General features: G+C 42.5%; 1 protein-coding gene across 1 annotated transcript in view; it reads left to right on the plus strand.

The window, feature by feature from the left end:
• The window catches only part of SPRED1 (sprouty related EVH1 domain containing 1), a 129294-nt gene that overhangs the window by 34829 nt on the left and 67266 nt on the right, over positions 1-27199 (plus strand). Inside the window, exon 2 of the mRNA XM_082242596.1 lies at positions 24426-24600. Within this exon, the coding sequence (XP_082098722.1) occupies positions 24426-24600 (175 nt within the window). The remainder of the gene's footprint in view (positions 1-24425; positions 24601-27199) is intronic.

The raw sequence follows: 27199 nt of genomic DNA on the forward strand, positions 1-27199 counted from the left end.
AGGCCTGCTATGGTCCCAAGCAATAAAGTGAGGCGGTGTGCCCGACGGAGTCTGTTCTGCTCAGCGGGGGTCCGTTCTCAATCCCCTCTGAGCAGGCAGGTGACAGCTCTGTCTCCGCTCTGTGTGCAGAGACGGAGCTGTCAGATCCCCGCTCTCCTCTATGGGGAGATCGGATGAGAACGGACCGCCTGTCCGTTCTCATCCTATCCGATCCGGTAATCGGGGAAAATGATTGGAAAGCGGCGGGGGGCACCTTTCCCTCCGCCCATAAAGGTGATACAGCAGTGAATCCGCCCCTAAGACCACCTTTATGTTAGAGCGGACTGCCCGCCGTTTAAAAAAATATCGGGTTTATGGAAAGTACCGCCTGTCCGTTCTCATCTGATCCGATCCGATCCTTCAGACGGATGGAAAATAGGGTTTCCATCCATCCGGATTTCACAGACTGGATCGGATAGCAGTGGGTGTCATCAGGGATTTCTCTGCTGACATCCGCCGCTCCATAGGGGTGCATGGAGTATCCGATCCGGTCCGCCTGAAAAACTGATAGGTGGATCGGATTGGAAAGCCCGTGTGAAAGGGGCGTAACTGTCAGGAAAGAAAAATAGAGCTGCCGCTGTAAACTTGTTGGAAGTCGTGGACACCATGGTGTTCATCATTATTCCATAATTGCTGGGGGTGCACAAGCCTACTACAAACGTGTGTAACTTGCTAAATAATAAAAGATGACAACCCTGGAGCATGCCTTGTCAAAGACCAATCTCCCCATTTAAAAAAAAAAAAAAAAAAGCTCTACTGTTTATTACTTAAAAAAAAAAAAAAAACTATCTTTAAAGTAATATTAAAAGCAATTTTTTTTTTTTAAATAACAAGCATGTTGTACTTACCTGCTCTGTGCAGCAGAGCAACCCTAATCCTCCTCTTCTCGGGTCCCCCGCTGGCACTTCTGGCCCCTCCCTCCTGCCGCGTGCCATTAGAGTAAGCAGCTTGCAATGGGGGCACCTAAGCAGGCTCACTCCTGAGCTGTTGCTCTGCATGTCTATTCATGCACAGAACCGTGGCTCGGCCCCACCCCTCCCCCCTCATTGGCTCACTGGCTGTTATTGACAGCAGCGTGAGACAATGGCTCCCACTGTTGTGTCAGCCAATGAGGAGGGAGCCGAGGCCCTTGTGCACATTTTTGGGGAAGATCAGGCTCAGGTAAGCATAAGGGGAGGGGGGCATGGGGGCGCTGCTGCACACAGAAGGATTTTTACCTTGAATGCATGAAGGTAAAAAACCTTGAGCCTTTAGAACAGTGATGGCAAACCTTGGCACCCCAGATGTTTTGGAACTACATTTCCCATGATGCTCAACTACACTGCAGAGTGCATGAGCATCATGGTAAATGTAGTTACAAAACATCTGTGGTGCCAAGATTTGCCATCACTGCGAACCACTTTAAGCTCCAGTCAGGTGACTTTGCCTAGGCTAAGATGATGTCATCAGTCTGCTGCATGCAGAAAGAAGCACTTTCTCAATCTCCTCTTCCCCGGTGATCATACTGATCATACCTTTGTGTCTGCCCTGTGTCAGACACTTGAGCACACAGCCAAGAAATAGGTACCAGTAGTACCTCTCTAAGTTAGAATTTCTGTCCAGGAAGTAGATGCTGATCCTAAACAAAGGTGGTGCAGTCCTTCTGGAGAGGAGGAAGATTAAAGCATTTTAGGGAGAAGTGCTGTGATCTCTGTGATAAATAATCAAGACCTGCAAGTCGTTCACTTACACATTACTTAGGTGTCTATTTATAAAATAAAAATTGTTAGATGAATATGACGAGCATTCACCCAATTGTGAATTATTCTGGCTGTCCTGTTTAACATAGTGATTTCCTATGATTGTCAGTTCCATCTAGTGGCCATAATGCAGTAATTTTCCCGATTGAGGTATTTCAGGAAAAATACCTCATTATGGCCAGTAGATGGACCTGATGATCATAGTTAACATATTAAGCGAAATAGAGGCAGAATTTGTCACAGAAAGGTAAATGCCTGTGGCTTCCAACCAATTTCCTATGACTAGACCAGTTAGTATGCATGCACTTAACATGAAAAATATAGCTAATGTTAGATCCACTGTATATTGCACACAGGCTTGCTGTAAGATCTGCCTATATTTTTTTATTGTCCCATATGATAATAAAACTGTTAACAAAGGTTAACAAAAAATCTGTTACTTTAGTCAGAAAAAAACGCCCAACGGAAGTCTAGTTAAAGTGATATAAAGTAATTTAAAAAAAAAAAAATAACAAACATTTGAACTTATCTGCTCTGTGCGGTAGCTTTGCGCAGAGAAGCCCCAATCCTTCTCTTCTGTGGTCCCCGCCAGCTTTCTGGGCTCCTCTTATTCTTCGTGTGCCACCCTAGGAAGCTGCTTCATATTGCAGCACATGTGTGGGCTCGATCCCAAGCGATGCTATGTGTATCTATTGACACACACAGTGCAGCTTGGCCCCGCCCCTTGTGCCCTCGTCACTGGATTTGATTGACAGCAGAAGGAACCAATGGCTCCCACTTCTCTCACTGAGTCCAGTGAGAAGGGAGAGAGAGAGAGCAGTTCCGCTTGGACACAGTACTGGATTGAGATCAGGCTCAGGTGTGTATTTGGGGGGGGGGGGGGTGATAATAGAAGTTTTTTACCCTAATGCAGAGATTGCCCTAAAAAACCTTCAGTATTTACAACCACTTTTACTAAACTCTTCCATACTTGTATATAGGTATATACCATTTTTTTCATGCCAGGGGTCAATTTTAACTGCTGCCCCTAACAGCAATGACATATAAGTACTATTAAATGCAGCTCGGTCTGTGTAATGACATGCCCCCCTCCTTGGTGTGGGTTTTTGACAGAATGGGCTATGAAGAAGTAGGTTGGTAATTGGTATTCATCCTGGAAGACTGAGGACATCAAGCAGAATGGAATTATTGTCGGGGCAGCTCAGGTAAGTATTGCAAAATTTTGGGGTTTTATTTTTTTATTTTTTTGTTTGTTTCTTCAACGACTAATAAAAGTTTTTTTCTATTTTTTTAGCTGGAGTTCATCTTTAAATATACATCCATTGCAAGCCTTTTTCTATAGTTAGCCAATAAATGCACTTGTGTTTATGGGATTTACATGTTTTGTTCCATATGACCGTAAAAAAATATTTTATAGATCGTTAAAGTCAAAGAAAATGATTGTAAGTGACGATATAAGGCATTACTAGACTTTTCAGATTTTATTAGTAACACATACACATGCCTTATATAACCTATTTTTCAACATTTGATTTTCTTACGGAGATATGCTTCTGTTTCCTAGAATGTTTGCACCTGTGAGCAGAGATCAACACTTTGCTGTTTTTTTTCCAGTACCTAGTCTTAAGAGCCCATTCAGACAGGGGCGACACGACTTGCTGGGGCGACCTGTGAAGTCATATATTTGAAGTCAATGCAAGTCGTTCCCAGGTCGCCCCAAAGTAGTACAGGACCCTTTTTCTAAGTCGGAGCGACTTGTTTCGCTCCTATTAGAACGGGTCCTGTGCTAATCAATGGCAGGCGACCGACCGCGACTTGTCAGGCAACTAAGTCGCCTGACAAGTCGCGCTAGTGGGAATGGACCCTAAGCTGGCCATACACTGTTATTATTTTAGCTAATTCAGAGGAGTCAGCTGAAATTCTTACAGTTGGTGGCCCTGCAGGCTCAACAATTGGGTAATCGAACTTTGTTGAGCCGGCAGAGCCACCTGGTGTTAGGAGGCAGGCCAGAAATAGCCAAACAACACCTGCGTCCAGTCAGCTGCAGCCACTGTTTGGGTATTCTGACAGCCGGTGCTCATGGCTGTCAGAATACAGTAGCTCAACAGGGAGGGCAGCGCAGCGCTGTTAATGTGGATGGAGGAATCTGTTAGAAGCCTATTGGTGTATTTCCAGGTTTACCTTACATTTGTGAATTAAAAGTGTCTTTTCTGTAAGTTATTTTTGATGAGCAGTGATGTTAAAGAATTCCAGGCATGGTATATTTTTACATATGACTGTGTACAAATATTATAATCTGATTACACAAACCAAGAAACAAAAATCTTATTTCTTGGTGCCTTTCTTTTTTAGACCTGTTCTTGGGGTTATTTGGGGCACTGATTCAGAAAATGGCATTGGCTTGACTGCATCAACTCTAGTTTCTTAGACATGGTTGAATTTATATCATTTTTTAGTCAATTTTTGAAATGATCGTGCTGATCAGTTTGTTCTTCTGTTAATTTGTGTTTTTGTGTACAAGTAAGCAGATATATTGAGAGTGTTTATGAACATCCAACTTTATTTTTACATCAGAAACATTGGATTCCAAAGCGTAATTATTAACTGTATTATAATTATGATCATATAGGAGGTGTGTGTTTATTGCCACTCATATCATTTCATTTTTGTAGATAAAGCACCACTACTTCGCAATGGTGGTGCCCTAATCATCCCTACGTATTTTGCTATATTTATATCCTAATTTTTGATAGGCCGCCAGAGTAAAGAGTGGTATATGGCATTTAGGCTGTAATACAGGTAAAATGCAGCGCTTAATAAAGTCCACAGTGAGAGATAAGTCCACACTTAGGTGAAGAATCCATAATCACAAAGGACACCTTGGCACGTGAAGATGTAGCAACGTTAGTGAATAAGATTGCAACAATAAGCACCTCCACCACACAGAAAAAACGATTGGCCTCTTACCAGATCCTGATGATCACTGTTCTCACAGTGATCATAAGTGCCTTGAGATCTTAGTAGAGATCAGCCTTGAACAACCTGTGTTGAATCCAGGATCATTCAGAGCAAGGTGGTATAAAATAGCAGTTTTCCACCTTCCAGTGTTGTGGCAGTTACATTCCTCGCTGGCTGCTGTCATCTACTCCCCAGGTGCTGGGTTTTGGACATTTTGATTGGCCGCTGGGGGGGGGGGGGGGTGACATCATGCCATTCTAGGACAGCCCTATACAAACACCCCCGTGTCCCCGGTCCAGTAACAATGGCTGAATACAGAGCAGTGCTGAGGACTGTGTTCTATGGCCTCACCTCACCGGACAGCCGTTTAGGCTATATCTTAAAAAAGTAGAACTGATAGGGAAAAACTGGTGCCATTTTTGGAATCAGCGGGGGAAATATGCCCAGGAACGGGTCTAACATTTGAGGCACCAAACTGTGTGTTGGCCTGTTTTATCAGAAGCCCTTTCTTTCACTGCTCATGTGTCTGATTCTGAAGTCTGCTCACAGTAAAGGCTGAGACCATGGCTTGTGGTTTTGGGAAGGCTCATGGATGACACTATGGGGTTGATTTAATAAAGGCACATAGACTGTTCACCTTGCAAGGGGAGTTGAAATTTGCAAAGTAACTATCCCAAGAGCCTAATGAATAAGGTCCCTTTCACACATGCGGACTCGTTTCATCAGTTCAGTCATATTTTTTCAAAGAAAAAACGGATTAAAGTGGAGTTCCACCCATTTTAGTGACTTTAGATCTATGTAATCCCCTTTAAAACGACTTTTGCCAATGGAAAGTTTTTGTTTTTTTTTTGCTAGTAAATACCTTATTTTCTGCTTTATTTATCCTCTTCTCACTTCCGGGTCCGGTCGGCGATTATGTCATTCGGCGATTCGCAGTGTGTGCAGGGATGTATTTCAGGGCATGAAATCTTGCAGTATTACACAGGAGATGAGCTGTACTGCGTGCTCTGCCCCGCCTCCGCCCCGCCTCCTCTCAGTGAGCGAGGACTGAAAGCATTATATCCTCACTGAGCTCACTGAGAGGAGGCGGGGCGGAGCACGGCCTCAATACAATACATACATACAGCTCACTGAGTGGAGGCGGGGCGGAGGCGGGGCAGAACACGCAGTACAGCTCATCTCCTGTGTAATACTGCGAGATTTCATGCCCTGAAATACATCCCAGCACACACTGCAAATCGCCGAATGACGTAATCGCCGACCGGACCCGGAAGTGAGAAGAGGATAAATAAAGCAGAAAAAAAGGTATTTACTAGCAACAAAAAAAAAAAACTTTCCATTGGTAAAAGTCGTTTTAAAGGGGATTACATACATCTATGTAATCCAATTTATTAAAAATGGGTGGAACTCCACTTTAAGTTTTCATCTGTTTTCCCATCAGTTTTTCCATCAGTCTTTCCATCCTCCAGCTAGAGCCCTTAATTACTGTAGTCCCAAAGCCATTTTTTAATGCAAAAATTCACTGTTTATCCGTTTATATCTGTTTTTCACCTGATCTGCTTTTTTTAACAGAAGAAAAATAGGGCTTTGATCCGTTCCAAAAAACGGATGTTGATTGAAGCAGATGTAAATGGATGATCATCCAATTACATCCATTTTTCCATAGAGACGAATTGACGTCCGTTTTTTTATTCGCCAACAGATGGATGAAAAACAGACAAATGGTCTACATGTGTGAAGGGGGTCTAACTCTGCTGACTTCAATCACCCAATCATGTGCAAGCAAAATGCAGTTTTTTGGGTGTTCTTTGTCAAATGAAACTTTACTAGGTGCTCTTGCAAAGTGAACAAGGTCTTTGTTTTTAGTAAATCAATCCTTATGCTTTCTGTAACGATCCAGCCATTGACACTAGAACCTAGTGGAGAAAAACACATGCCCTTCCATATAGCAAATAACAGGTCCCACCAGAATTTTTCCTCCCATTAATCTAGATAGCCAAAGATTTGCTTCCTGTTCTAATTGAGGGTTAGTGACACATTTTCTGCACCCCCCTTGAGGTCTAGTTATTCTTACAGAAAAGTGAATCAAGCTAATTTCCTGGAAAAGGTTAGCCATGTATGGGCCAGACAACGGGAGTTGTGTAAGGTTGGTAGTTGCTCACCACTCTCTTTTCTTCTAGAAGCTTTTTTGAATTCCGGTGTCACTTTACATTAGGTATTGCAAAATCAGTAGCATATCAAAAAGGAAGAATCTATGTTACAGGAGAAATACATAACACTCATGATTTGCAGACATCACAAGCTGTGTGGAGGTGTGAAAGGCCCTTTAACCATGTGGCTGACACAGTTATGTAACGGTTTCCTTGCCCCGGGCTGTGAGTGAATAAGACAGGGATGTACACAGCCTGCTATTCACAGGTCTTAGGAGATGAGTTCATGAAGTATAAATGAGGAAACACGCTGCCAAATAGTGACACCTTACACTGTAATGGAGCGTTATGGGCCTACAAAGAGATACGAGTTAAGCCTCGTACACACGCAACAAATTTCCGCCGACCGGTCGTCCATCTTTTGTCCAGAGTGGTGTTTTGTTGGTTGGAATGTGCTCTAGACTCCACACGAATTTTCCCGCACGACAGAATTCTACTTCAGAAGTGATGTCATGTGTTGGTTTGCTTTCTTTGTGTTCTTTCTTCTCTGAGCATGCCTAGTCTTGCTCATAAGATTTTTCCCGTCGAAATCTGTAATGACTGCACGAAAATCGGACGTGTTTTGACGGAGGACAAAAATTTTATAGCCTGCACACCAGAATTTTTTTGGCCGAAAAGTCGGAGTCGGTTGTCGGAAGCATCATACTAACAAGCCGAAAATCGGTCGTCGGACGAAAATTCCCAGTCGAATTTCGACTCGTGTGTACGTGGCTTTATGGGCCATACCCACTATAAGATTTTCTGAAGACTTTTTCCTTTAGACTTACCAAAACCATATAATGTGAGGTCAAACCTAAACACTTTCAATTTGTATGCAATCTGGCAGGCCCTTGCACTACATAGAAAAGGTAAATCTGAAGGAAATCTAACCACAAAAGTTGGATAGTGTGTATCCAGCTTTAGGTTGCTGGTCGATGGACATTTGTGTTTGAACTACTTTTCATCTCTGTATTAACTAATGTGAATGCTGAGGCATTGCAAGGGCAAATAGAAACTAAAAAAAGGTAATTTTCCAAGAGTTACCTATCTTGCTCCTGAGATTGGTGCCAGTCTACAAGAACCCTAATGTAGATCAGCTTGATTTTCATAATCTTGCCAATGTATATAAACATCCTATTTCTGGATTCCATAGCTGGTAATAAACCTCATTTCAGCCCCCAGTCTGACATCTAATTCGGCATTCAGGGAAAGATCGGGGATGAGGTGGGGGGAGAAATAAAATTTGCACGTGATGTCAGAAGCAATCATTTCCACCAACAAAGATCATGGAACTAATTGTTCCCTCTTACCATTGGTAAAGAAGGAAGAAGGGAAATGTAGGTGCACTACTTTATCCTTTCACCTAGGACATGGGTGGCCAACCTTTTGGCTTCTCTGGGCCACATTGAGTGTAGAGAAATTTTCTCGGGCTGCATATAAAATATATACTATAGTTAAGGTATATAAGTAATAAAACACCACCGCGCCCTCCCGTGCTGCCGCGCCCCCCCCCCCCCCCCAGCACTAATTTAACACAACTAGTGGATGATCCCCTCCGTGGCAGCTTCTGAGGCCGTGCCCCTGACTTGACTTCCTTCCTCCCCAGCAAAAAAAATAAAAAATTGCCAGGTGGCAGTGGGCCGCATTGCCTGCGGTTCCAGGCCGCAGGTTGGACATGACTGACCTAGGACATGCCAGTACCATTTCCAGCCCTGCTGTGATCCGGGAGACATCTGCTCCATCGTTGGCTAGCCTTAATATGATGTGCATTCATGTAAGGACATGGAAGTGGCATTATTAACTTGTACTGTATGCACAGATTCTGCTTTCCATGGGTTGAAGGAAAGATAATTGCTTGATTTCCCCCATCAACACAGTCAGTGTGAATGGGGAATCTATCCTGCTGCACTATTGTTTTCTCACAGTGGGAGGTTTCCCTGCTGTTAGAACACAATGATCACTGCTGGCGGCTATAGCCACCAGTGGTGATCATGTGAAAAAACCTGGCAGGCTGGTTCTAATTAAGTCAATCAATAGATCAACTTAAGTAAAATCAGCCTACCCATAGGTGGATTCAGATTCAACCACTTCCTGCTGAAACAGTCGTATTTCGAACCATCTATAGTTGGCTTTACAGTTTGGATTGAAACAAAAGCATAACAGCTAAGCAGTAAGTAATCTTTGAAGGAGGTCAGTAATAGTAGCCACTGTCTTTCTCCTGACAGGTTTCCTCTAAACTGAGTGATTGCATTGCAATACATAGCTACAGTATAGGTCCCATTTACATATGTGTTATTTATTACGGGGCTGTTGGCGTTCCTCAATGATTTCAAAAGTGCTTTTTTTACAATGCAAAGCTCTACTGTGTGTTCCAGTGCACTAAAGTGCAGATATGTTGGGGGTGAGTGTGCTTTACAACATTGCTAAAGTATGACACTTTCCCTTTAAACAATCTGCATGGGGAAGTAACTGAATTTTTACTACAGGACATGTTTAACACATTTTTCAGTGTAAAATCAGAATTATGATTCAGAATTTTTTGTTTTGTTGTGAACATTTCCATAGTGATGTTAAAGATTTAAACATTAACAGGACTTTCCAGTAAAATATTTAGTACTATAAGTTCAGGTAGTGAACATTGCTTTGATTCAAGTACTATATACCCAAAACCCAAAAATATATTTATTTTTTTTATTTTAGTCTAGGTTGGGGTTAGAATCTCAACCAGGTTTGTATTGCCTGTGCCCCTGCTGGGAATTTTTGCCTTTTCAATTTTTTCTGATGACCACTGTCCAAGGGAAAAATCCCAACAATTTGAGCTGCCGCTGGAATTGGAATAGAGGGGTAATTTTCCATTGGAGACATTTGTTCCCATAGCAACTAAGAATGGGTTTCCCTTTCTATTTTGGGAGGTTGCCGCTCACATCTTTTTGCCCCCACATATGGAGATGTAAAAAAATATACCCAAAGGGACACGGACAGAAATTTTTAAACCCTTCCCTATTCCACCCAAAATCAAAAAAATGTATTGGCTATAGATATTGTTTCTCTATTAGAAAGCGATATCATATTTTCTTGTTGTTTTTTTTTTTTCTTAGAGTCATTTTGGATAGCAAATCTGGTACTCACTTAAACATGGAGCCACAGAAAAAAAGGAATTTGGTTTTAGATACACCGAAAATCCCAACATGGTCATGGTAGTGAATGGGATGGGATAAAGCATCTATGGTTTGCCCCAGAGGGGCACTAGGGGTCTGGTAAATGGATTCAAAATGGATCGTTGATCCTTAGATTTTAATTTATTGATATACATATATATGTATGCCTAGTGTGTCATTGCAGTGAAGCCCATCCTTAGTGACCCATCACAGTTGCATCAACTGAAGCCATCTATGCCAGCTAAGGTCCAGCCTCATTACTGCGTGATGATGTAAGGCTGCCCTATCATGGTCACAACCAACAGGACTGAGAGGGGGAAGGGAATCGCCAATGTTTGCACAATTGTAGGTTCACAAAAGGGACTGCAGATTACCATCTAGGACAGTGGTTCTTAAACTGGGTTCGATCGAACCCCAGGCATTCGGTGAGTCAGTCTCGTGGGTTCGGCGGAGGTCAAGACACACATCCGACTCATATGATTCGTGATGACACACCCCGCTCATTGGCTGCAGGTGATCATGCAACATCGCTTGGCCTATCTGTGCTCCAGGTAATTTGGCGTGCCCAGTTGTCGAATTGTAACTGTCGTGATGGTACGTCGTGTGATTTCTTTCTTAATATTTAATCCCTTCATACTAACTATGTTGAGCAAAAAAAGAAAGTGGCCGGACGAATGTGTACAATATGGATTCACATGTATAATGGAACGTGATGGGAGTCAGCGTCCTAACTGCATGATTTGCAATGCCAAGTTGAGCAATTCTAGTCTAGCACCGGCAGTGGTTTTGTTTGTTTTGTGCACCTATGTATAAATATATACCTAAATATATACCTATGTTTTGAATTTGAAAAAATCATATTTTATTTTTTCCAATTAAGAAGGGTTCGGTGAATGCGCATATGAAACTGGTGGGGTTCAGTACCAACAACAAGGTTAAGAACCACTGATCTAGGATCTCCCAATATACCAGGAAGAACCAAGGGGAATGCAGTCATTGCCTGGAAAGCTCCTTAATGATCTGTTCTGTCACCGTATGATCTGTATGTTTTACTGTTGTGTATAATGAGGTCTGTTTAACATTTAGTTTATCATACTTAAAATGGACCCTTGTTTCACAGGGTCCTAATTCAGTTGAGATGGATGCTATCTCTAATTGTAAGAAACATTTAAAGCCTCTCGCATGTAGTGTTGATTTGCTTTGGAGGCAGACCCACTGATTAAAATATCTTATTTGTCTGGAGAGCAGTCTTGGTGGAATGTTGTCCAGTTCTCCGGAAAGCAATTTCTGTTACGTCATTTTCTTTATCGTGACATGGCTTTTCCCTGTGTTAGTAAGCCTTACATGGGCATGAACTGTCCTCATTCCATTTAAATGCTTATGACAGTTCACTAAACAACAAAATCAACCTGTTTAGGAAAAAAGTAAACAGTAAAAGCATGAAGGGACCTATTAAAGATCTATAACGCTTAGGCCTCCTGCAAACTAGAAGCCTTTTCTACTGGAATCAGTGTTTTGCCAGAAAAAAATGCCTGACGCTTGTAAATTTATATAATGTGTTTAAGCATCAAGCGCTTGGGCATTCATTCATTTCAATGGGCAAAATAATACCTTTTTCTGGCCATTGAAATTAATTAACGTTCAAGCGCTAATCTTGATTTAGAAGCCTTTACATGAATTTAGAAGTTTCAAGAAGTTTTTTCTGCCAAAACTTTGCTGCTTCTGGACGCACTGGCAGCTAATATTTTTTTTTTCCTCCCTCTAAACTCCTCTAAAAGCCTTTGTGTGCATGGGCACATAGGCTAACACTCAGGGGTATTTAGAGGTAGGAAAAAAATGCCAGATGCCCCTAGGAGCAGTTGAAAAACTGTCCAGAATGCATGAGGCCCTATAGCTTGTCCTATAGTGGCATCAGAATGTTGGTGGGGCACCAAGATGAGACTGTGTGTGAAATCGGGGGTCCTCTAATATGCATTATGCCTTTACTAATGTTCTATCTCTGATGTAGAAAAAATACATTGAGGACAATATTTTTTTTTTTTTAGTTCTACACTGCTGAAATTTTTTTTCTTTTACTATTTTATTTTGGTAATGAGTAGCAGTCGGAAACTCAGGGAGTTTTCCCTCACCTAATATGTGTTAGCATGCAGCGGGGTGAAGAAAAACAAAAGTAGATCCCAGTGGCACCTCCAAGGTATAATGATTCAGCGAATTCGAGACCATCACCTAATGGATGAAGTCTCAAATTCATACAATGTATGGGCTAAAGTTTGTGGATCCTTAACCAGCACACCTTCAAGTTTGTGGATCCTTGACCAGCACACCTACAAGTTAATGGATCCTTAACCAGCAAACCTACAAGTTTGTGGATCCTTGACCAGCACACCTACAAGTTTGTGTATCCTTAACCAGCACACCTACAAGTTTGTGGATCCTTAACCAGCACACCTACAAGTTTGTGGATCCTTAACCAGCACACCTACAAGTTTGTGGATCCTTGACCAGCACACCTACAAGTTTGTGGATCCTTAACCAGCACACCTACAAGTTAATGGATCCTTAACCAGCACACCTACAAGTTTGTGGATCCTTGACCAGCACACCTACAAGTTTGTGGATCCTTGACCAGCACACCTACAAGTTTGTGGATCCTTAACCAGCACACCTACAAGTTTGTGGATCCTTAACCAGCACACCTACAAGTTTGTGAATCCTTAACCAGCACACCTACAAGTTTGTGGATCCTTGACCAGCACACCTACAAGTTTGTGGATCCTTGACCAGCACGTCTACAAGTTTGTGGATCCTTGACCAGCACGTCTACAAGTTTGTGTATCCTTGACCAGCACACCTACAAGTTTGTGGATCCTTAACCAGCACACCTACAAGTTTGTGGATCCTTAACCAGCACACCTACAAGTTTGTGTATCCTTAACCAGCACACCTACAAGTTTGTGTATCCTTAACCAGCACACCTACAAGTTTGTGTATCCTTAACCAGCACACCTACAAGTTTGTGTATCCTTAACCAGCACACCTACAAGTTTGTGGATCCTTGACCAGCACACCATTAACTATATGGATAAAGGAATTCGGACACGTCTGCAGATTTTATAGGTGGTTCCACTGAAGTGTACTGTTAAATTTAGAGTATACATTTATATATAAGGCATTTTAAGAATTTTTTGGTTTCCAGCCTTATGGCTACAGTTTGGGTAAGGTCCTTTTCTGTTCCAGCATGACTAGTACCCTGCTAATTCAGCTAGCTCCATGACTACATGGTATGACCAGTTTGGTACAGAAGTACTAAAGTGGCCTGCACAGAGCTTTGACCTCAACCCTACTAACCACCTTCGGAATGAATTGAAGCCAGGTTTTCTTGCCGTTTGTCAGTACATGAGCTCACAAATACTTATTTGGCTGAGTGGTCATAAACTCCCATAGACACACTTTAAATTCTTGTGGACAGCCTTCCCAAAGTAGGGGAGGCTTTTATTGCTGTTGGCGGGTCTCAATCTAATATTAATGACCATGGTTACATAGTTACATAGTAGGTAAGGGTGAATAGTCCATCCAGTTCAACCTGTGTAGGTGAATATGTACAACAATCCACAAGCTCATATACATGTGACCTGTTACCATATAGTGTGCATGTACGTAAAAACGAGTACCCTCTTTAGCCTCTTCATTCACAAGCTCACCTTAGTGTTGCCATTCTCAGCATACCTTTGGCCTGTGTCTTATGACTCCACCTGTACCTACAAAAGCACATCTGTGTTGCATCCCACACCTGCTGTTATCCATCAGTGCAGATAATCCAGGCCTTCTAGCAAGGGACTCATTGATGAGGAACTGCCAATGGATTGCATATATTAGTTGTGCTTGATACTAAATGTGTTACTGTATGTGAGACAACCAGGATTTATTGTATTTGGTAGACCGTAGAAACAAACTACTTTCCTTTACAAGCGTTCTTAAGCCTCCAATACATTGATTAAAATTTGGCTGGTTCAGCAGGGACCTTTCGAATTTCGATTCATGTACGGCCAGGGTGGTTGTACAGTAGTCGATTTTTGAAGCTCGATTAGCACTGCCGGTTGTAGTCGGCAGCGCTGATCAGCGTATTCTGATGTCAGGGAAGTCTCCCCACTGTTAGAATACAAAGGCTCAGCAGGATTCCCCCATCCACACATCAAGGTATCAAATACCGGTCATTTTTTTTTTTCCCGTTCAAGCTGCTAGTTGAACGAAGAAAAATAAATCATCTATGGGCAGCTTTTTTTTGTGTTTTTTGACTTTAAGAGGCTAGAAGAAGGAGCAGATGTGAAGAGCTCTTGTTTATGTTGCATTCCAGGTGCACTGTGAGTTCTTTTCTCCCCTGAGTTTACCTCAAGGTGCCTATTATTATATTAGGCGGGCCGTGAGGGATATTCTTACCTTGCTCACACAGGTTGGCTTCAGTACCTGGAATTACTGACCCATAAACAAGCAAGTAACAAATTAAGTCAGAACCAATCTGCTTAATGCATCAGACCGGTGACAAAGCCTATGGATCACAGTGAGAGCCAGGCAACTAGTGTTTTCAAAAAAGGAGCTTAATCTATTTCACTTTCTTCAAATGCTAATATGTGTGTTCTGTTTTGACCAATTAGGATACTAAAACAAAAATAACTTCTTTTAGTTGTGATCAGTTTTAATGATTGTTCATTCTAATTCTATATGTTCTCTAAATCTTGCAATACCTGTCTTGACAAGCTCGGATGTACATATAGTACATATTGAATACAGCTACACTCATGGTGATTATATGATCATCGCATGTGCTAGGATAGAAAAGTCAACCTTTCCTCTGTAATGCAGGACAAATCCCTTGCAGCATTTTTATAAATTCTTTCCCTTTTGCTTCCCAGTTGCTCAATTTTCTGCCAGGAGTTAAGGGCATCTAAACCCCAAACAAAAATGTAATACTGTATATTGCAGTTTACTAGTCCTTGAATGTGGTGGCCTCATTAGTTTTTTGCATTCCTTTTTCTTAACCTGTGGACTGGGTAGTGTTAAGCCCTGTACACAGGGGTCGAAGATCCGGTGCCATCGGGCGGTTCAGTAGAAACTCTGTCCGACATTTGACTCATGTGTATGGCAGTCGGTCTGACAGAAGCCGGCCGTTTGGCTGGCTTCTAATGAAGGGGCATTACCAAAAAAAGTCTGTCGATTGGCATCCGATCAGAGCTCTCCGCCAGTGGCCACCCCCTGTGTCAGAACACAATAGCTTAGAGGGGGAGATCGCTGTACTAACATCGCATAGTTAGTACAGAAGAAATAATATTTGCAGTGTTAATACAGTTCTTACAATTAGTGTTCAAAAATCAGGAAGAGATAGAGCAGTCCAATACTAATTTATGTAGTCACGATAATAGTGAAGCTTCCAATCTTGAAATCTGTGAGTCACTATGTGAAAAAGACCAAATTCATATTACTGATTCAAATCCACCACGTCATTCACCACCAGAGATAAGATGGACTCTTACCAAAACAGGTGGACTCTATTACAAAGTCACATGCTCCTGAAACGACATCCGTGTCCAAATGTGCCAAATCCCAGGGAATCATAAGTAATCCAGGTACATCTCAGATGGATATGATAGAGCAAGATTTCACCATACAGACCTAATGGAAAAAAGCCCACATAGTGTAAAACTATAAAAAGTATTTTTTGATGCAAAGGGGTTTAAAAATACTCACATATGATATGATAAAAGTAGCGCTGTATAAGAGTCAAAATTCACAATCCATGCATGAAGGAGATTCAAATTGCATACAAGACAAACAGACAATCATGGAGACGTCATGTATGTTGGCTCCTGCCAATGAGTTTCGTCTTAACTGACGTAAATCGAGGGAATTCGCATTCGGCCTATGTGCATGGCAACCTGTCTGACAGAAGCCTGCCGCTCTCCACCAGTGGCAGTCACCCCTGTCAGAACACAATAGCTTAGAGGGGGAGATCGCTGTACTAACATTGCATAGTTAGTACAGCAGAAACAATATTTGCAGTGCTAATACAGTTTATACAATTAGTGTTCATAAATCAGGAAGAGAAAATTCAAAAGTCCAATACTAATTTATGTAGTCATGATAATTGTGAAGCTTACAATCTTGAAATCTGTGAGTCACTATGTGATAAAGACCATATTCATGTTAGTGATCCAAATCCACCAAGTCATTCACCACCAGAGAGAAATTGGACTCTTACCAAAACAGGTGGACTCTATTACAGAGTCACATGCTCATGAAATTAAATCAGTGTCCAAATGTGCCAAATCCCAGGGAATCACAAGTAATCCAGGTACATCTCAGATGGATATGATGGAGTAAGATGTCATCATACAGATAAAACTGAAAAAAGCCCACATAGTGTAAAACCATAAAAAGTATTTATTGATGCAAAAGGGTTTAAAAATACTCACATATGATATGATAAAAGTAGCGCTGTATAAGAGTCAAAATTCACAATCCATGCATGAAGGAGATCCAGATTGCATACAAGACAAACAGACAAGCATGGCAATGTCACGTACATTGGCTTTTACCAACGCATTTCGTCTTAACTGACGTCATCGGGGGAATTTGCATTCGGCCTGAGTGCATGGCAGCCTGACAGAAACCAGCTGCTCTCCACCAGTGGCGGTCACCCCTGTCAGAACACAATAGCTGAGAGGGGGAGATCACTTTACTAACATGGCATAGTTAGTACAGCGGCTCCTCCGGAGCTGTCAGTTTTTTCAGCAGGTGGGCTGAATGAAAAAATAAAACTAGTAGTGTGTACTAGGCTTTATATGCACTAGCATAATTGCACAGGCTTTACATAAATGGCTTTTAATAAATAAGTTAGATCGAAGCTAGATAGAAGCTGATCTTCCGCTAAACACTTTTTAGACAGTTTTTTTTTCCTTTTGGGATTAAAGGGTTACTTAAATGAATAATAACTGACCATTGTTAATAACGGCTGTCAGTATTAAAGTGGAGCTAAATTCTGCAGTACTTACCTCTCCTTCAGCAGTCCAACATCCCATTTAGCATCCTCTACCCAGCTTCTTCCAGGTGCCAGGTTGTGGGCGTCTTCATTGGCCAGCGCAGAATGATGGCATTCTTGCACATGCGCAAGAGTAGTAGTCATCCTGGCTCACAGACGCTGTGCTGGAATGTAAACTGAGCTGTGCTTGCACATTCCAAAGAAGACAGACAATAGAGAGCCTGCCTGCTCACTGGTTTTTGAAAGTAGGAATTTAGTTCTGCTTTACCACTTGCCAACCGCCCGCCTTGTACTTACTGCAGCAGTGGGGCTCTATTGCGCAAAACAAACATAGCTGTACGTGGTTTCATTCAATAGCCACTAGATGGCGCCATCGCGCTGTGATTGGCTAGTGAGGATGTCGATCAGCGGGTCCGCCGGCCACTCCCGATCATCCCCAGGAGCTGCAGAACAGTGGTCTGCCTATGTAAACAAGGCAGATCGCCGTTCTGTAAGGGGACAAGATGGAGATCTTGTGTTCCGGCTAAGCAGGAACCCAGATCTCTGCCTTCCCCCAATAAGTGAAACCCCCCCACAGTTAGTAAGCACCCCCCTAGGGACACACATAACCCTTTGATCATCCCTGATGTTAACCCCTTCCCTGCCAGTGTTATTAGTGCAGTTTTTTTTAGCACTGATCACTGTATTAGTGTCACTGGTCCCCAAAAAGTGTCAGCTAGATGTTCGATTTGTCTGCCGCAATGTTGCAACCCCGCTAAAAATCACCTCTGAAGTCTCAAAACGCCCAACAAGCAAAATCCGATTCATTTCAATGGCCCCTGTTCACGTTTGAGCGTGGTGCCGCCTGAAGCAAAACACCTAAAGGTCAAAAAAGTACATTAGCTTATTTTTTGGCAGATTACCAGTGTTTTTGTTAAATGCCAATGCCTGCCTCCAAACACCTGCAGAAAACGCCTGAAAAAAATGCCTGAAAAAACGCCTGAAAACAATACGCTCAGGTGTGAATGGAGTCTTAGTTAGAGTTTCCAGCCCTGTAGGAGCTCTGACTGAGACTGGCACTTGCAGTCTCAACTTCAAACAGAAAAGAGGGGGAACTAACAAATGTAAGTGTAAAGCCCCGTACACACGTACCGATGGTCGGCTTACAAATGTTCCTCTTTTCTCCCCGGGATGTCGGTGTCTGCTGAAAAGTGCAAAGACAGCACAAGGACAGCACAAGAATTTTGTCCGCCGACTGCAGAAGTGATGTCATGTAATGGTTAACTTTCCCTGTGTTTTCTATTTTCTGAGCATGCCCAGTCTTGCAAATCTGCGGTCTGTCGGCCGAATTGTGTACTGACAGGCGAACAATCGTCCGTTCTGGTGTCGGCATACAAATATTTTCATGTTTGCACGAAAGACTTTTGTCCGCGGATTGTGCGCAGACATCTGTCGGAGGCACCATACTAACACGCGTACAATCGGCAGATCCTTCGTCCACCGACGTTTGTATGCCGACGATCGGTACGTGTGTACGGGCCTTCACTTTCTGGCTTTAAAGTGAACCTGTTGTTTTGTCCTATATGGGAAAGACAGGCGTTCTGGAAAGGCTGCTTACGAAAATCATTGACTTTTGCCGTCAGGCAGGAACAAAGTGTGTTGAACAGCTGTGACCAGCAGCTTGTACAAATCAATGACAGGCGCTCATTGACTGACCCTGAATGGAGATAGTTTGCATCCAGGGATGTCATTTGTGGACGCAGCTATTTGGCCAGTTTGTATGCGCCATAGCGCCCATAGCCACCTCTGAACACAGCGGCCTAACTGCCCAAGATTGTCCATTTAAATGAATCCTAAGGCTCCATTCAAACATGAGCCTATCGTTTTCAGGCATTTTTTTGGGCATTTTTCAGGTGTTTTTTTGGGCGTGTTTGGAGGAAGGCATTGACATCTAACAAAAACGCTTGTAATCTGCCAAAGAAGCTCCTGTACTTATTTGAGCTTCAGGCGTTTTGCTTCAGGCGACAAAACGCTCAGATGTGAAAAGGGGCCATTGAAATGAATGGGATTTTGCTTTTTGGGCGTTTTGAGACTTCAGAGGTGATTTTTAGCGGGACTTCAACATTGCGGCAGACAAATTAAGCATCTAGCTGATACTTTTTTGGGACCAGTGACACTAATACAGTGATCAGTGCTAAAAAAATGCACTGTCACTGCACTAATGACACTGGCAGGGAAGGGGTTAACATCAGGGACGATCAAAGGGTTATATGTGTCCCTTACTAACTGTGGGGGGGTTTCACTTATTGGGGGAAGACAGACATCTGGGTTCCTGCTTAGCAGGAACACAAGATCTCCATCTTGTCCCCTTACAGAACGGCAATCTTGCCTTGTTTACATAGGCAGACCGCCGTTCTGCCGCTCCTGGGAATGATCGGGGGTGGCCGGCGGATCCGCTGATCGACATCCTCACTAGCCAATCACAGAGATGAGCGTTTTACGAGCTGAAAACCCCTCGGGTGTGAACAGGGCCTAAATGGCACACAGGGGAGCACAGCCTACCTGCTCAGGACTCCAGGCTTTCATCCAGCCATTGCTGTAGTGCAGTGTATGAGTCCACAGCAATCTGTTTTTGTATTGTAGGAGCACTGCTTGTAAACACACACACACTTTGTGCTGCTTGTTGTCTCTCACATACAGAAATCCTAAAACATAAAAAAAATATATTAATACTAAGAAGTTTCTCTAAACCGCCAGTTGGATACAAGCCTGCCTCGGCCGACTAATGGCGCTTTTCCACTGCATGGAACTGTACCGGTTCGGCACACTTTTGTGCTTTTCCACTGCTGGTACCGCATGGTATAGGGTCGGAACGGTTCGGTACGGTACGGTATAGGTTTGCTTTTCCACTGCATGGAACCGAACGGTACGGTACGGTATGGCTCTGAAAAAACAGTACCTACTCGATTGTGGTTCCAACAGGTACCAAACTGGTACCATATCCCACAATCCTTTGCATGCAGTCACTACTAGCCACTGATTGGTCAGAGAATCCCACCCACCCCGTTGTTATCCCACCCACTTAACTTTAGTACTACTTTAGTGGAAAAGCAAACCTATACCATACCGTACCGAACCGTTCCTACACTATACCATGCGGTACCGCAGTGGAAAAGCAAACCGGGCCAAGCAGGGCCGAGTAGAGCCGAGCCGGTACTAGCCGGTACTTGCAGTGGAAAAGTGCCATTACAGTACTGGTTGAATTTAATTTGTGACTTAGTGATTGCCTCCATTTCTGGAGTTAGGCCCCTTTCACACGGGCTTTTCTGATCAGACCTGCCTGTCAGTTTTTCATGCGGGCCCGAACGGATGCTCCATGCATCCCTATGGGGCAGCGGATGTCAGCGGTGACACCTGCTGCTATCCGATCCTGTATGTGAAGTCCAGACGGATGGAAACCCTATTTTCCATCTGTCAGGCGGATCGGATCGGATAGGATTGGATGAAAACAGACAGGTGATCCGTTTTTATCCGATCTCCCATAGAGGAAAGCGGGGATCTGACCGGTCCATCCCTACAATGTAAGCAGAGACGGAGCTGTCATCCGCCTGCTCAGCAGGGACCGGTGGATCGATCCCCGCTGAGCAAAACAGAGTCCGCTGGGCGCAATGCCCGTGTAAAAGGACCCTTAAGCCTCGTACACACGCAACGGCCGACCGATCGTCCGACTTTTGTCCAGAGTGGTGTTTTGTTGGTTGGAATGTGCCTAGACTGCACACGAATTTTCTCGCCCAACAAAAATCTGCTTCAGAAGTGATGTCATGTGTTGGTTTGCTATCTTTGTGTTCTTTCTTCTCTGAACATGCCCAGACTTGCTCATTAGATGTTTCCCTGTCGAAATCTGTACTGACTGCACGAAAATCGGCCGTCTTTTGACGGCCAACAAAAATGTTATAGTCTGCACACCAGATTTTTTTTGGCCGAAAAGTCGGAGTCGGTTGTCGGAAGCATCATACTAACAAGCCGAAAATCGGCAGATCGGTCGTCGGACGAAAATTCACTGCCAATTTTCGATGCGTGTGTACGGGGCTTTACACTTGAATGTGTCTGAATAGGACAAACACATGGCGCTAGCTATATTTACATGCATTTTGCCTCTTCAGGTGCCCTAATGTGCACTGAAACTATGGATTATCCTAGAAACGAGTGACTTCTTATATGTCCATTGCTCAGAATGCACCATATCTATCTAACCACTCACACTACCGCCTGCTAATTAAAGGGGACATTTTTAAGGATTTATTTATCATAAGGTCTTCTTTGAAGGCTAAGCACTTTTAAAAAATATTGTATTGTGTGTAAAATGATTCCATACCTGTGTGTTGGTTTGAATAGCAGTTTTAAGTAGCATGTGATATCATTCATTGGTGTGCTAATGCAGTCTTTAAATTCAGGTTAATTTAAATCTATACAGCAAATTGCAGCTGGATTCATCAAGCCTTTAACATAATTCCCAGACATTACTGCAGCCTCTTTGTACATGATTCTATGCTGTGCAGCCTCTGACTCTTAGAACCTCCAATTCCAAAAACATTGAGACGCTGTGTAAACTCTACATAAAAACAGAATGCTGTGATTTGCAAATCTAGAGTCTAGACCCATATTTTATTCACAAAAGAAAAAAGAAAATACTGTATATCAAATGTTTAACCTAAGATGTAGCATTAAAAAAATAAAATAAGGTCAATTTGAAATTGATGGCAGCAACATGTCTCAAAAAAGTTGGGCCAGGCAATAAAAAGCTGGCAAAGTTTGTGGTACTAACAAGGAAGAGCTGGAAGAACATTGTGCAACTCATTTGGTTAATTGGCAACAGGTCAGTAACATTGATTGAGTATAAAAGGGCCGACCATAGTCTGCATACCTTGGGACAGGTCCGCTGTTCTGTTCGCAGTGACAGAAGCAAAGTATTTAGGTACAATCTTAGTGATTTGGGATTGGGTGATATAATAATAGTAATATACTGTATATGTGTTCTCTGGTTCTAGGGAATTAAATTTGTTTTTAGCTGCAGAGACCCATATCTCTTCCCAGTACTCATCTATCCAATGCTTCCTCCAAATCGAGCATAGCTTCCATTTTGGTAAAAATTTTGTAAGAACGCAGGGAAGCCTGTTTGAGGGAAAAAAAGATGTGGGGTGCGTGGGTCAGTTTATTTTCGAAAAGGCCACGAATGGAGTTTCTGTTTCTTTCCTTTACCACTCCCCATCCAGCGACCTACCTGTATGTCACTGGACTTTTATTGTTGTATCGGTATGTTACCTGCAGCTGTAGGTTTCACCCCAGTATTGCTTTTTTGTGCCGACGGTCGGCTCCCTTGTAATAGCAATCAGAGCAGCTTACTAGCAGACAGCCAAGCAAAGCAGGGATCAGCATTGATCGCCTGTTCGTAACAGTAAACCGGAAGCGATGACATGATATCACTTCTAGTTTTACTCAGAAACCATCAGTACCAGTTTTTAAAAATTGAAAGCATTTAAAAACACAGATCTTGGTGTTTTGAATGCTTTGAAGTGAAGAGGAAGGATTTGGGGTCTTATAGACCCCAGATCTCTCCATAAAGAGTACCTGTCACATGCCTATTGCTGTCACAAGGATGTTTACATTCCACGTGACAGCAATAAAAATATGAAAGCAACAATGTAAAATGAGAAAAAAAAAAAAAAAAAACGTGCAAAGGCGAAGGCGTGTTGGTCCAACATGCACCCAAACTGCAATTGTCCCACACACGTGAAGTATCACCGTGAACATCGGATGTATTGTGGGTTTGTTTGCATTAAAATTCAAAAAAGTGTATTTTTTCGCAGAAAATTGTGTTTGAAAAAGCGCTGCACAAATACAGTGTAACATATAAAGTTGTAAGACTTAAATTTTTTTCTCTAGGGCCTCTGCTTTAAAAGAATATATATAATGTTTGGCGGTTCTAACTAATTTTCTAGCACAAATGGCAAATGAGGTTTAACGTGGAGAAGTGTAAGGTTTTGCACTTGGGGACTAAAAACATAAAAGCACAATACACATTAGGAGGGGAACCCTTGGGGGAATCAAAAATGGAGAAAGATCTGGGAGTCTTGGTTGATGATAGATTAGGCAACAGCATGCAATGTCAAGCGGCAGCTTCCAAAGCCAACAGAATATTAGCATGCATAAAGAAAGGGATGTATTCCAGAGATAAGACTATAATCCTTCCACTTTATAAAACTCTGGTCTGACCACATCTGGAGTATTCTGTCCAGTTCTGGTCGCCAGTCCTCAGGAGGGATGTGTTGGAGCTGGAGAAAGTCCAGAGAAGGGCAACTAAACTGATTAGGGGATTGGAGGACCTTAACTATGAAGAGCGTCTGCAATCGCTTGATTTATTCTCCCTGGAGAAGAGACGTCTGAGAGGGGACATGATAGCAATTTATAAATATCTTAATGGGGATCTCAGCTTAGAAAAAAGCTGTTCATTCGAAGGGATTGCATGAGGACTCGGGGACATACAATGCGATTAGAGGAGAAGCGTTTTAACCTCAGGCAACGTGGGGGGTTCTTTACTGTGAGGGCTACAAGATTGTGGAATTCTCTACCACAAGAGGTGGTTTCTGCGGGTAGTATGGTGGCTTTCAAAAGACTCTTAGACTTACATCTCAAGGATCAGAACATTCAGGGGTATGTGAGATGATTACAGCCACACACACCCACACAGGTTGAACTGGATGGACTATTGTCTTTATTCAACCTCACCTACTATGTAACTATGTAACTATGTAACAATATACAGATTGTTACACGAGAACAAAAAGTGCCAGAAAAGGCCCGGTTTGGAAAGGGTTAAAGAAAAAAAATGCTGAAAATGTTTATACTGGTAGTATTTCTGGTTAGAAGCAGAATGCGTTTTCATTCAGAATTTTTTCTTTTTTTTTAAAGTTCTGCAAGTAGCACATCTACCATTTAGATGACTGGAACTACACGAAAAACACAAATATGCATTGTATTTCCTTTTTTATACAGGTATTTATTTGCTGAAAATATGTATCTAAAAACACATTTCTTTTGTATCATACCCATGTTCACCTTTCAAGAAAGCTTTTTTGGAAAAAAAAAAAGCACATTTCGAATGCGTTAATTAAAAAAAAGCACGTGTCTTGAAATGCGAACGTGTAGCAGCCCTAAGCTGTGTCTTCTTAAAAAAAAAATGTCCTGTCTTTGGCTTTCATGTGTGATTGATTTTTTTAACAAACCAATATGGAGTACCATCAACCAACGTGTATTTGTCCTTCTTTTGCAGTGACAGTTATGCACGCGTGCGAGCTGTGGTGATGACGCGGGATGACTCGAGTGGCGGGTGGCTGCCACTTGCAGGAGGGGGACTCAGCTGTGTCACCGTGTACAAGAATCTCCACCCGGAGGATAATGGCAGTTCAGACTTTCTTGTCCATGGAGAACGGCTCCGAGACAAAACGGTGAGACATGTCTCAGAATTCTGTATACTTTGTACCCTTCACTTATGTGTTATGTGTCCTTTGTGCCTTCGCCCGTAGATGTCACACTGTTGTACATTCCTCCTGGTGTCCTTTCTTTTTCTTTAGCCCTACCCTCACCCCAGTGTACATGCATAGTCTATCATTGTCCTCTAGCATGAAGTTTACTATTTTTTTAGTTACAAACTATACTGGACAAAAGAAGACCTCCTACTGGCTTGACACTCTCGTACATACAGGATTTAGCTTGTACTTTGCGCACATTGCGCTTGAACATACCAAAGCCTATATGCATGGGGTTTAACCACTTGCCGGCTGCCAGCAGTACATATACTGAGGCAGGTTGGCTTTTTCCTGCGAAACAACGTAACTGTACGTTGTTTCTTGGGACCGCGAATAGGGGCGCACCAATTCACCACAGGGGGAGCCAATCAGCGGGTGCGGTGGCCGTGATTGCCACCGGGCACCCACGATCGTTCCCCATGGAGACAGAACGGCGGTCTACCATTGAAAACACAGCAGACCGCTGTTCTGTCAGTTATGAACCCAGGAATCCTGTGTTCCTCTTATTTAGAAACACAGGTCTCTGTGTTCATTCAGTAAATACATCCCCCCCAAAGTTAGAAAGCACCCCCTAGGGACACATTTAACCCATTGATCGCCCCTGGCGTTAACCCCTTCCCTGCCAGTGTCATTAGTACAGTAACAGTGCATATTTTTTAGCACTGATTACTGTAATAATGTCACTGGTCCCCCCAAAAGTGTCAGTTAGGGGTCCGATCTGTCCTCCGCAATGTGGCAGTCACGCTTAAAAATCGCTGATCGCCACCATTATTAGTAAAAAAATAAATAAAAATAACATAAATCTTTCCCTTAGTTTGTAGACGTGATAACTTTTGGGCAAACCAATCAAAATACGCTTATTGGGATTTTTTTTTTACCAAAAATATGTAGCAGAATACAAATTGGCCTGAAATGATGAAAAAATGTGATTTTTAAATTTTTTTGTTATTGGGAATGTTATATAGCAGAAAGTAAAAAATATTGTTTTTTTTTTTTTTCAGAATTGTCTTTTTTTTTTTTTGTTTATAGTGCAAAAAAATTAAAATCGCACAGGTAATCAAATACCACCAAAAGTAAGCTCTATTTGTGGGGAAAAAAGGACATGTATTTTATTTGGGTACAGCATCGTATGACCGTGCAAATGTCAGTTAAAGTAATGCAGTGCCGTATTGCAAAAAATTGCCTGGTCATTAAGGGGGGGTAAAAACTTCAGAAGTGGTTAATGGTGCAGCCACTAATACATAACCTATTTCTCTTCAATTTTTATCATTCTAAAAGCGCAGAGTTCTTCTTTTATTTTTCCTGTTTGTCCACATTGAAGTTACCCTTGTATTATCTTCCCCTTATAAGTACATCATGTCCATTTTAATCCTGTTGGCTTTTCATTTATTCCCACAAGAAGCAGATGATAAACACGGCCACGTTTTTTTCAATTTTTTTTTTTTTTTTTAATCTATTTGCAGTTTTGTGAAGTAATTTGTGAAAAAGCAGCTAGATTCGGGATTTAAACATAATTATGATTGAGTGAACCTGCAAGCATTGTTAAACAGAAGGATTACTTCTGCAGTGATGTAGGCTGCATGTTCTTTCTGTCCTTTTTCCTAGTTTTTTTCCTAGAAAACATTTATATCTTTTGTATCTGATAAGCATACGTTTGTGCAGCTTTATAGCTGCGTTTGCATGTGCTCATTGTTTACATCCTAAAGCAGTGTTTCTCAACCTTTTTTCAGTCAAGGCACCCTTTACAAACTATGGACAGTCTCGGGGCACCCCATTCTAAAATATAAAAACTATTCTAATATTTTTTTCATAATGCTGCAACATCCACAAGTCCAAGTAGGACACCCAACGTTAGAGGTGACTTATTCTTCCAAAGCAAATACACTTTTGCAAACTGGTACTGACTAGTATTCCAATGTTTCTCTTCTTCCTCAGTTTTACTCCATCATTCAGCTTTTGTGACCCCAGCGCTGATGGAGAGGGGCAGCGGAGGGTCAAACAAGGATGATATGCAGACGACTGACATCCTCCTTATTGACTGATGATGTCATTGGTCGTTGGGACTCCGGCAATTCGAAGGTTGTAATGGTGCACAATGAAAACCTGTGACTAATGCCTCGTTTCCACTGAGTGGTACGGTACGGTTTGGTTCAGTACGGTACGGTTCGGAATGGTACACCTTGCGTTTCCACTGCCAATAGTACCCTTTCATGATAGGCGTGGTGCAGCAGGAAAGCTGTGATAGACGATTCTCTGTCAACCAATCAAAGTTCTGCCGAGTGTAGCTCCACCCTGTTGGTACGGTACTTATGTGCTTGGTACCCCAACGAAAGGGTCCCAAAAAAGTGGTACGGTACGGTTCGGAATTAGGGTACCATTCACAATGGAAACGGCATAAATAGCGTACCGAACCGAACCGTACCAGAAAGCTCAGTGGAAACGGGGCATTAGTGTAACTAAAAAGCAGCCTTTATCCACACACCAGCTTGCAGGGGCATAACTGCAGAGGTTGCAATTG

The sequence above is a fragment of the Pelophylax lessonae genome (assembly GCF_965119305.1).
Source record: "Pelophylax lessonae genome assembly, chromosome: 13".
In the NCBI taxonomy this organism is placed as follows: domain Eukaryota; kingdom Metazoa; phylum Chordata; class Amphibia; order Anura; family Ranidae; genus Pelophylax; species Pelophylax lessonae.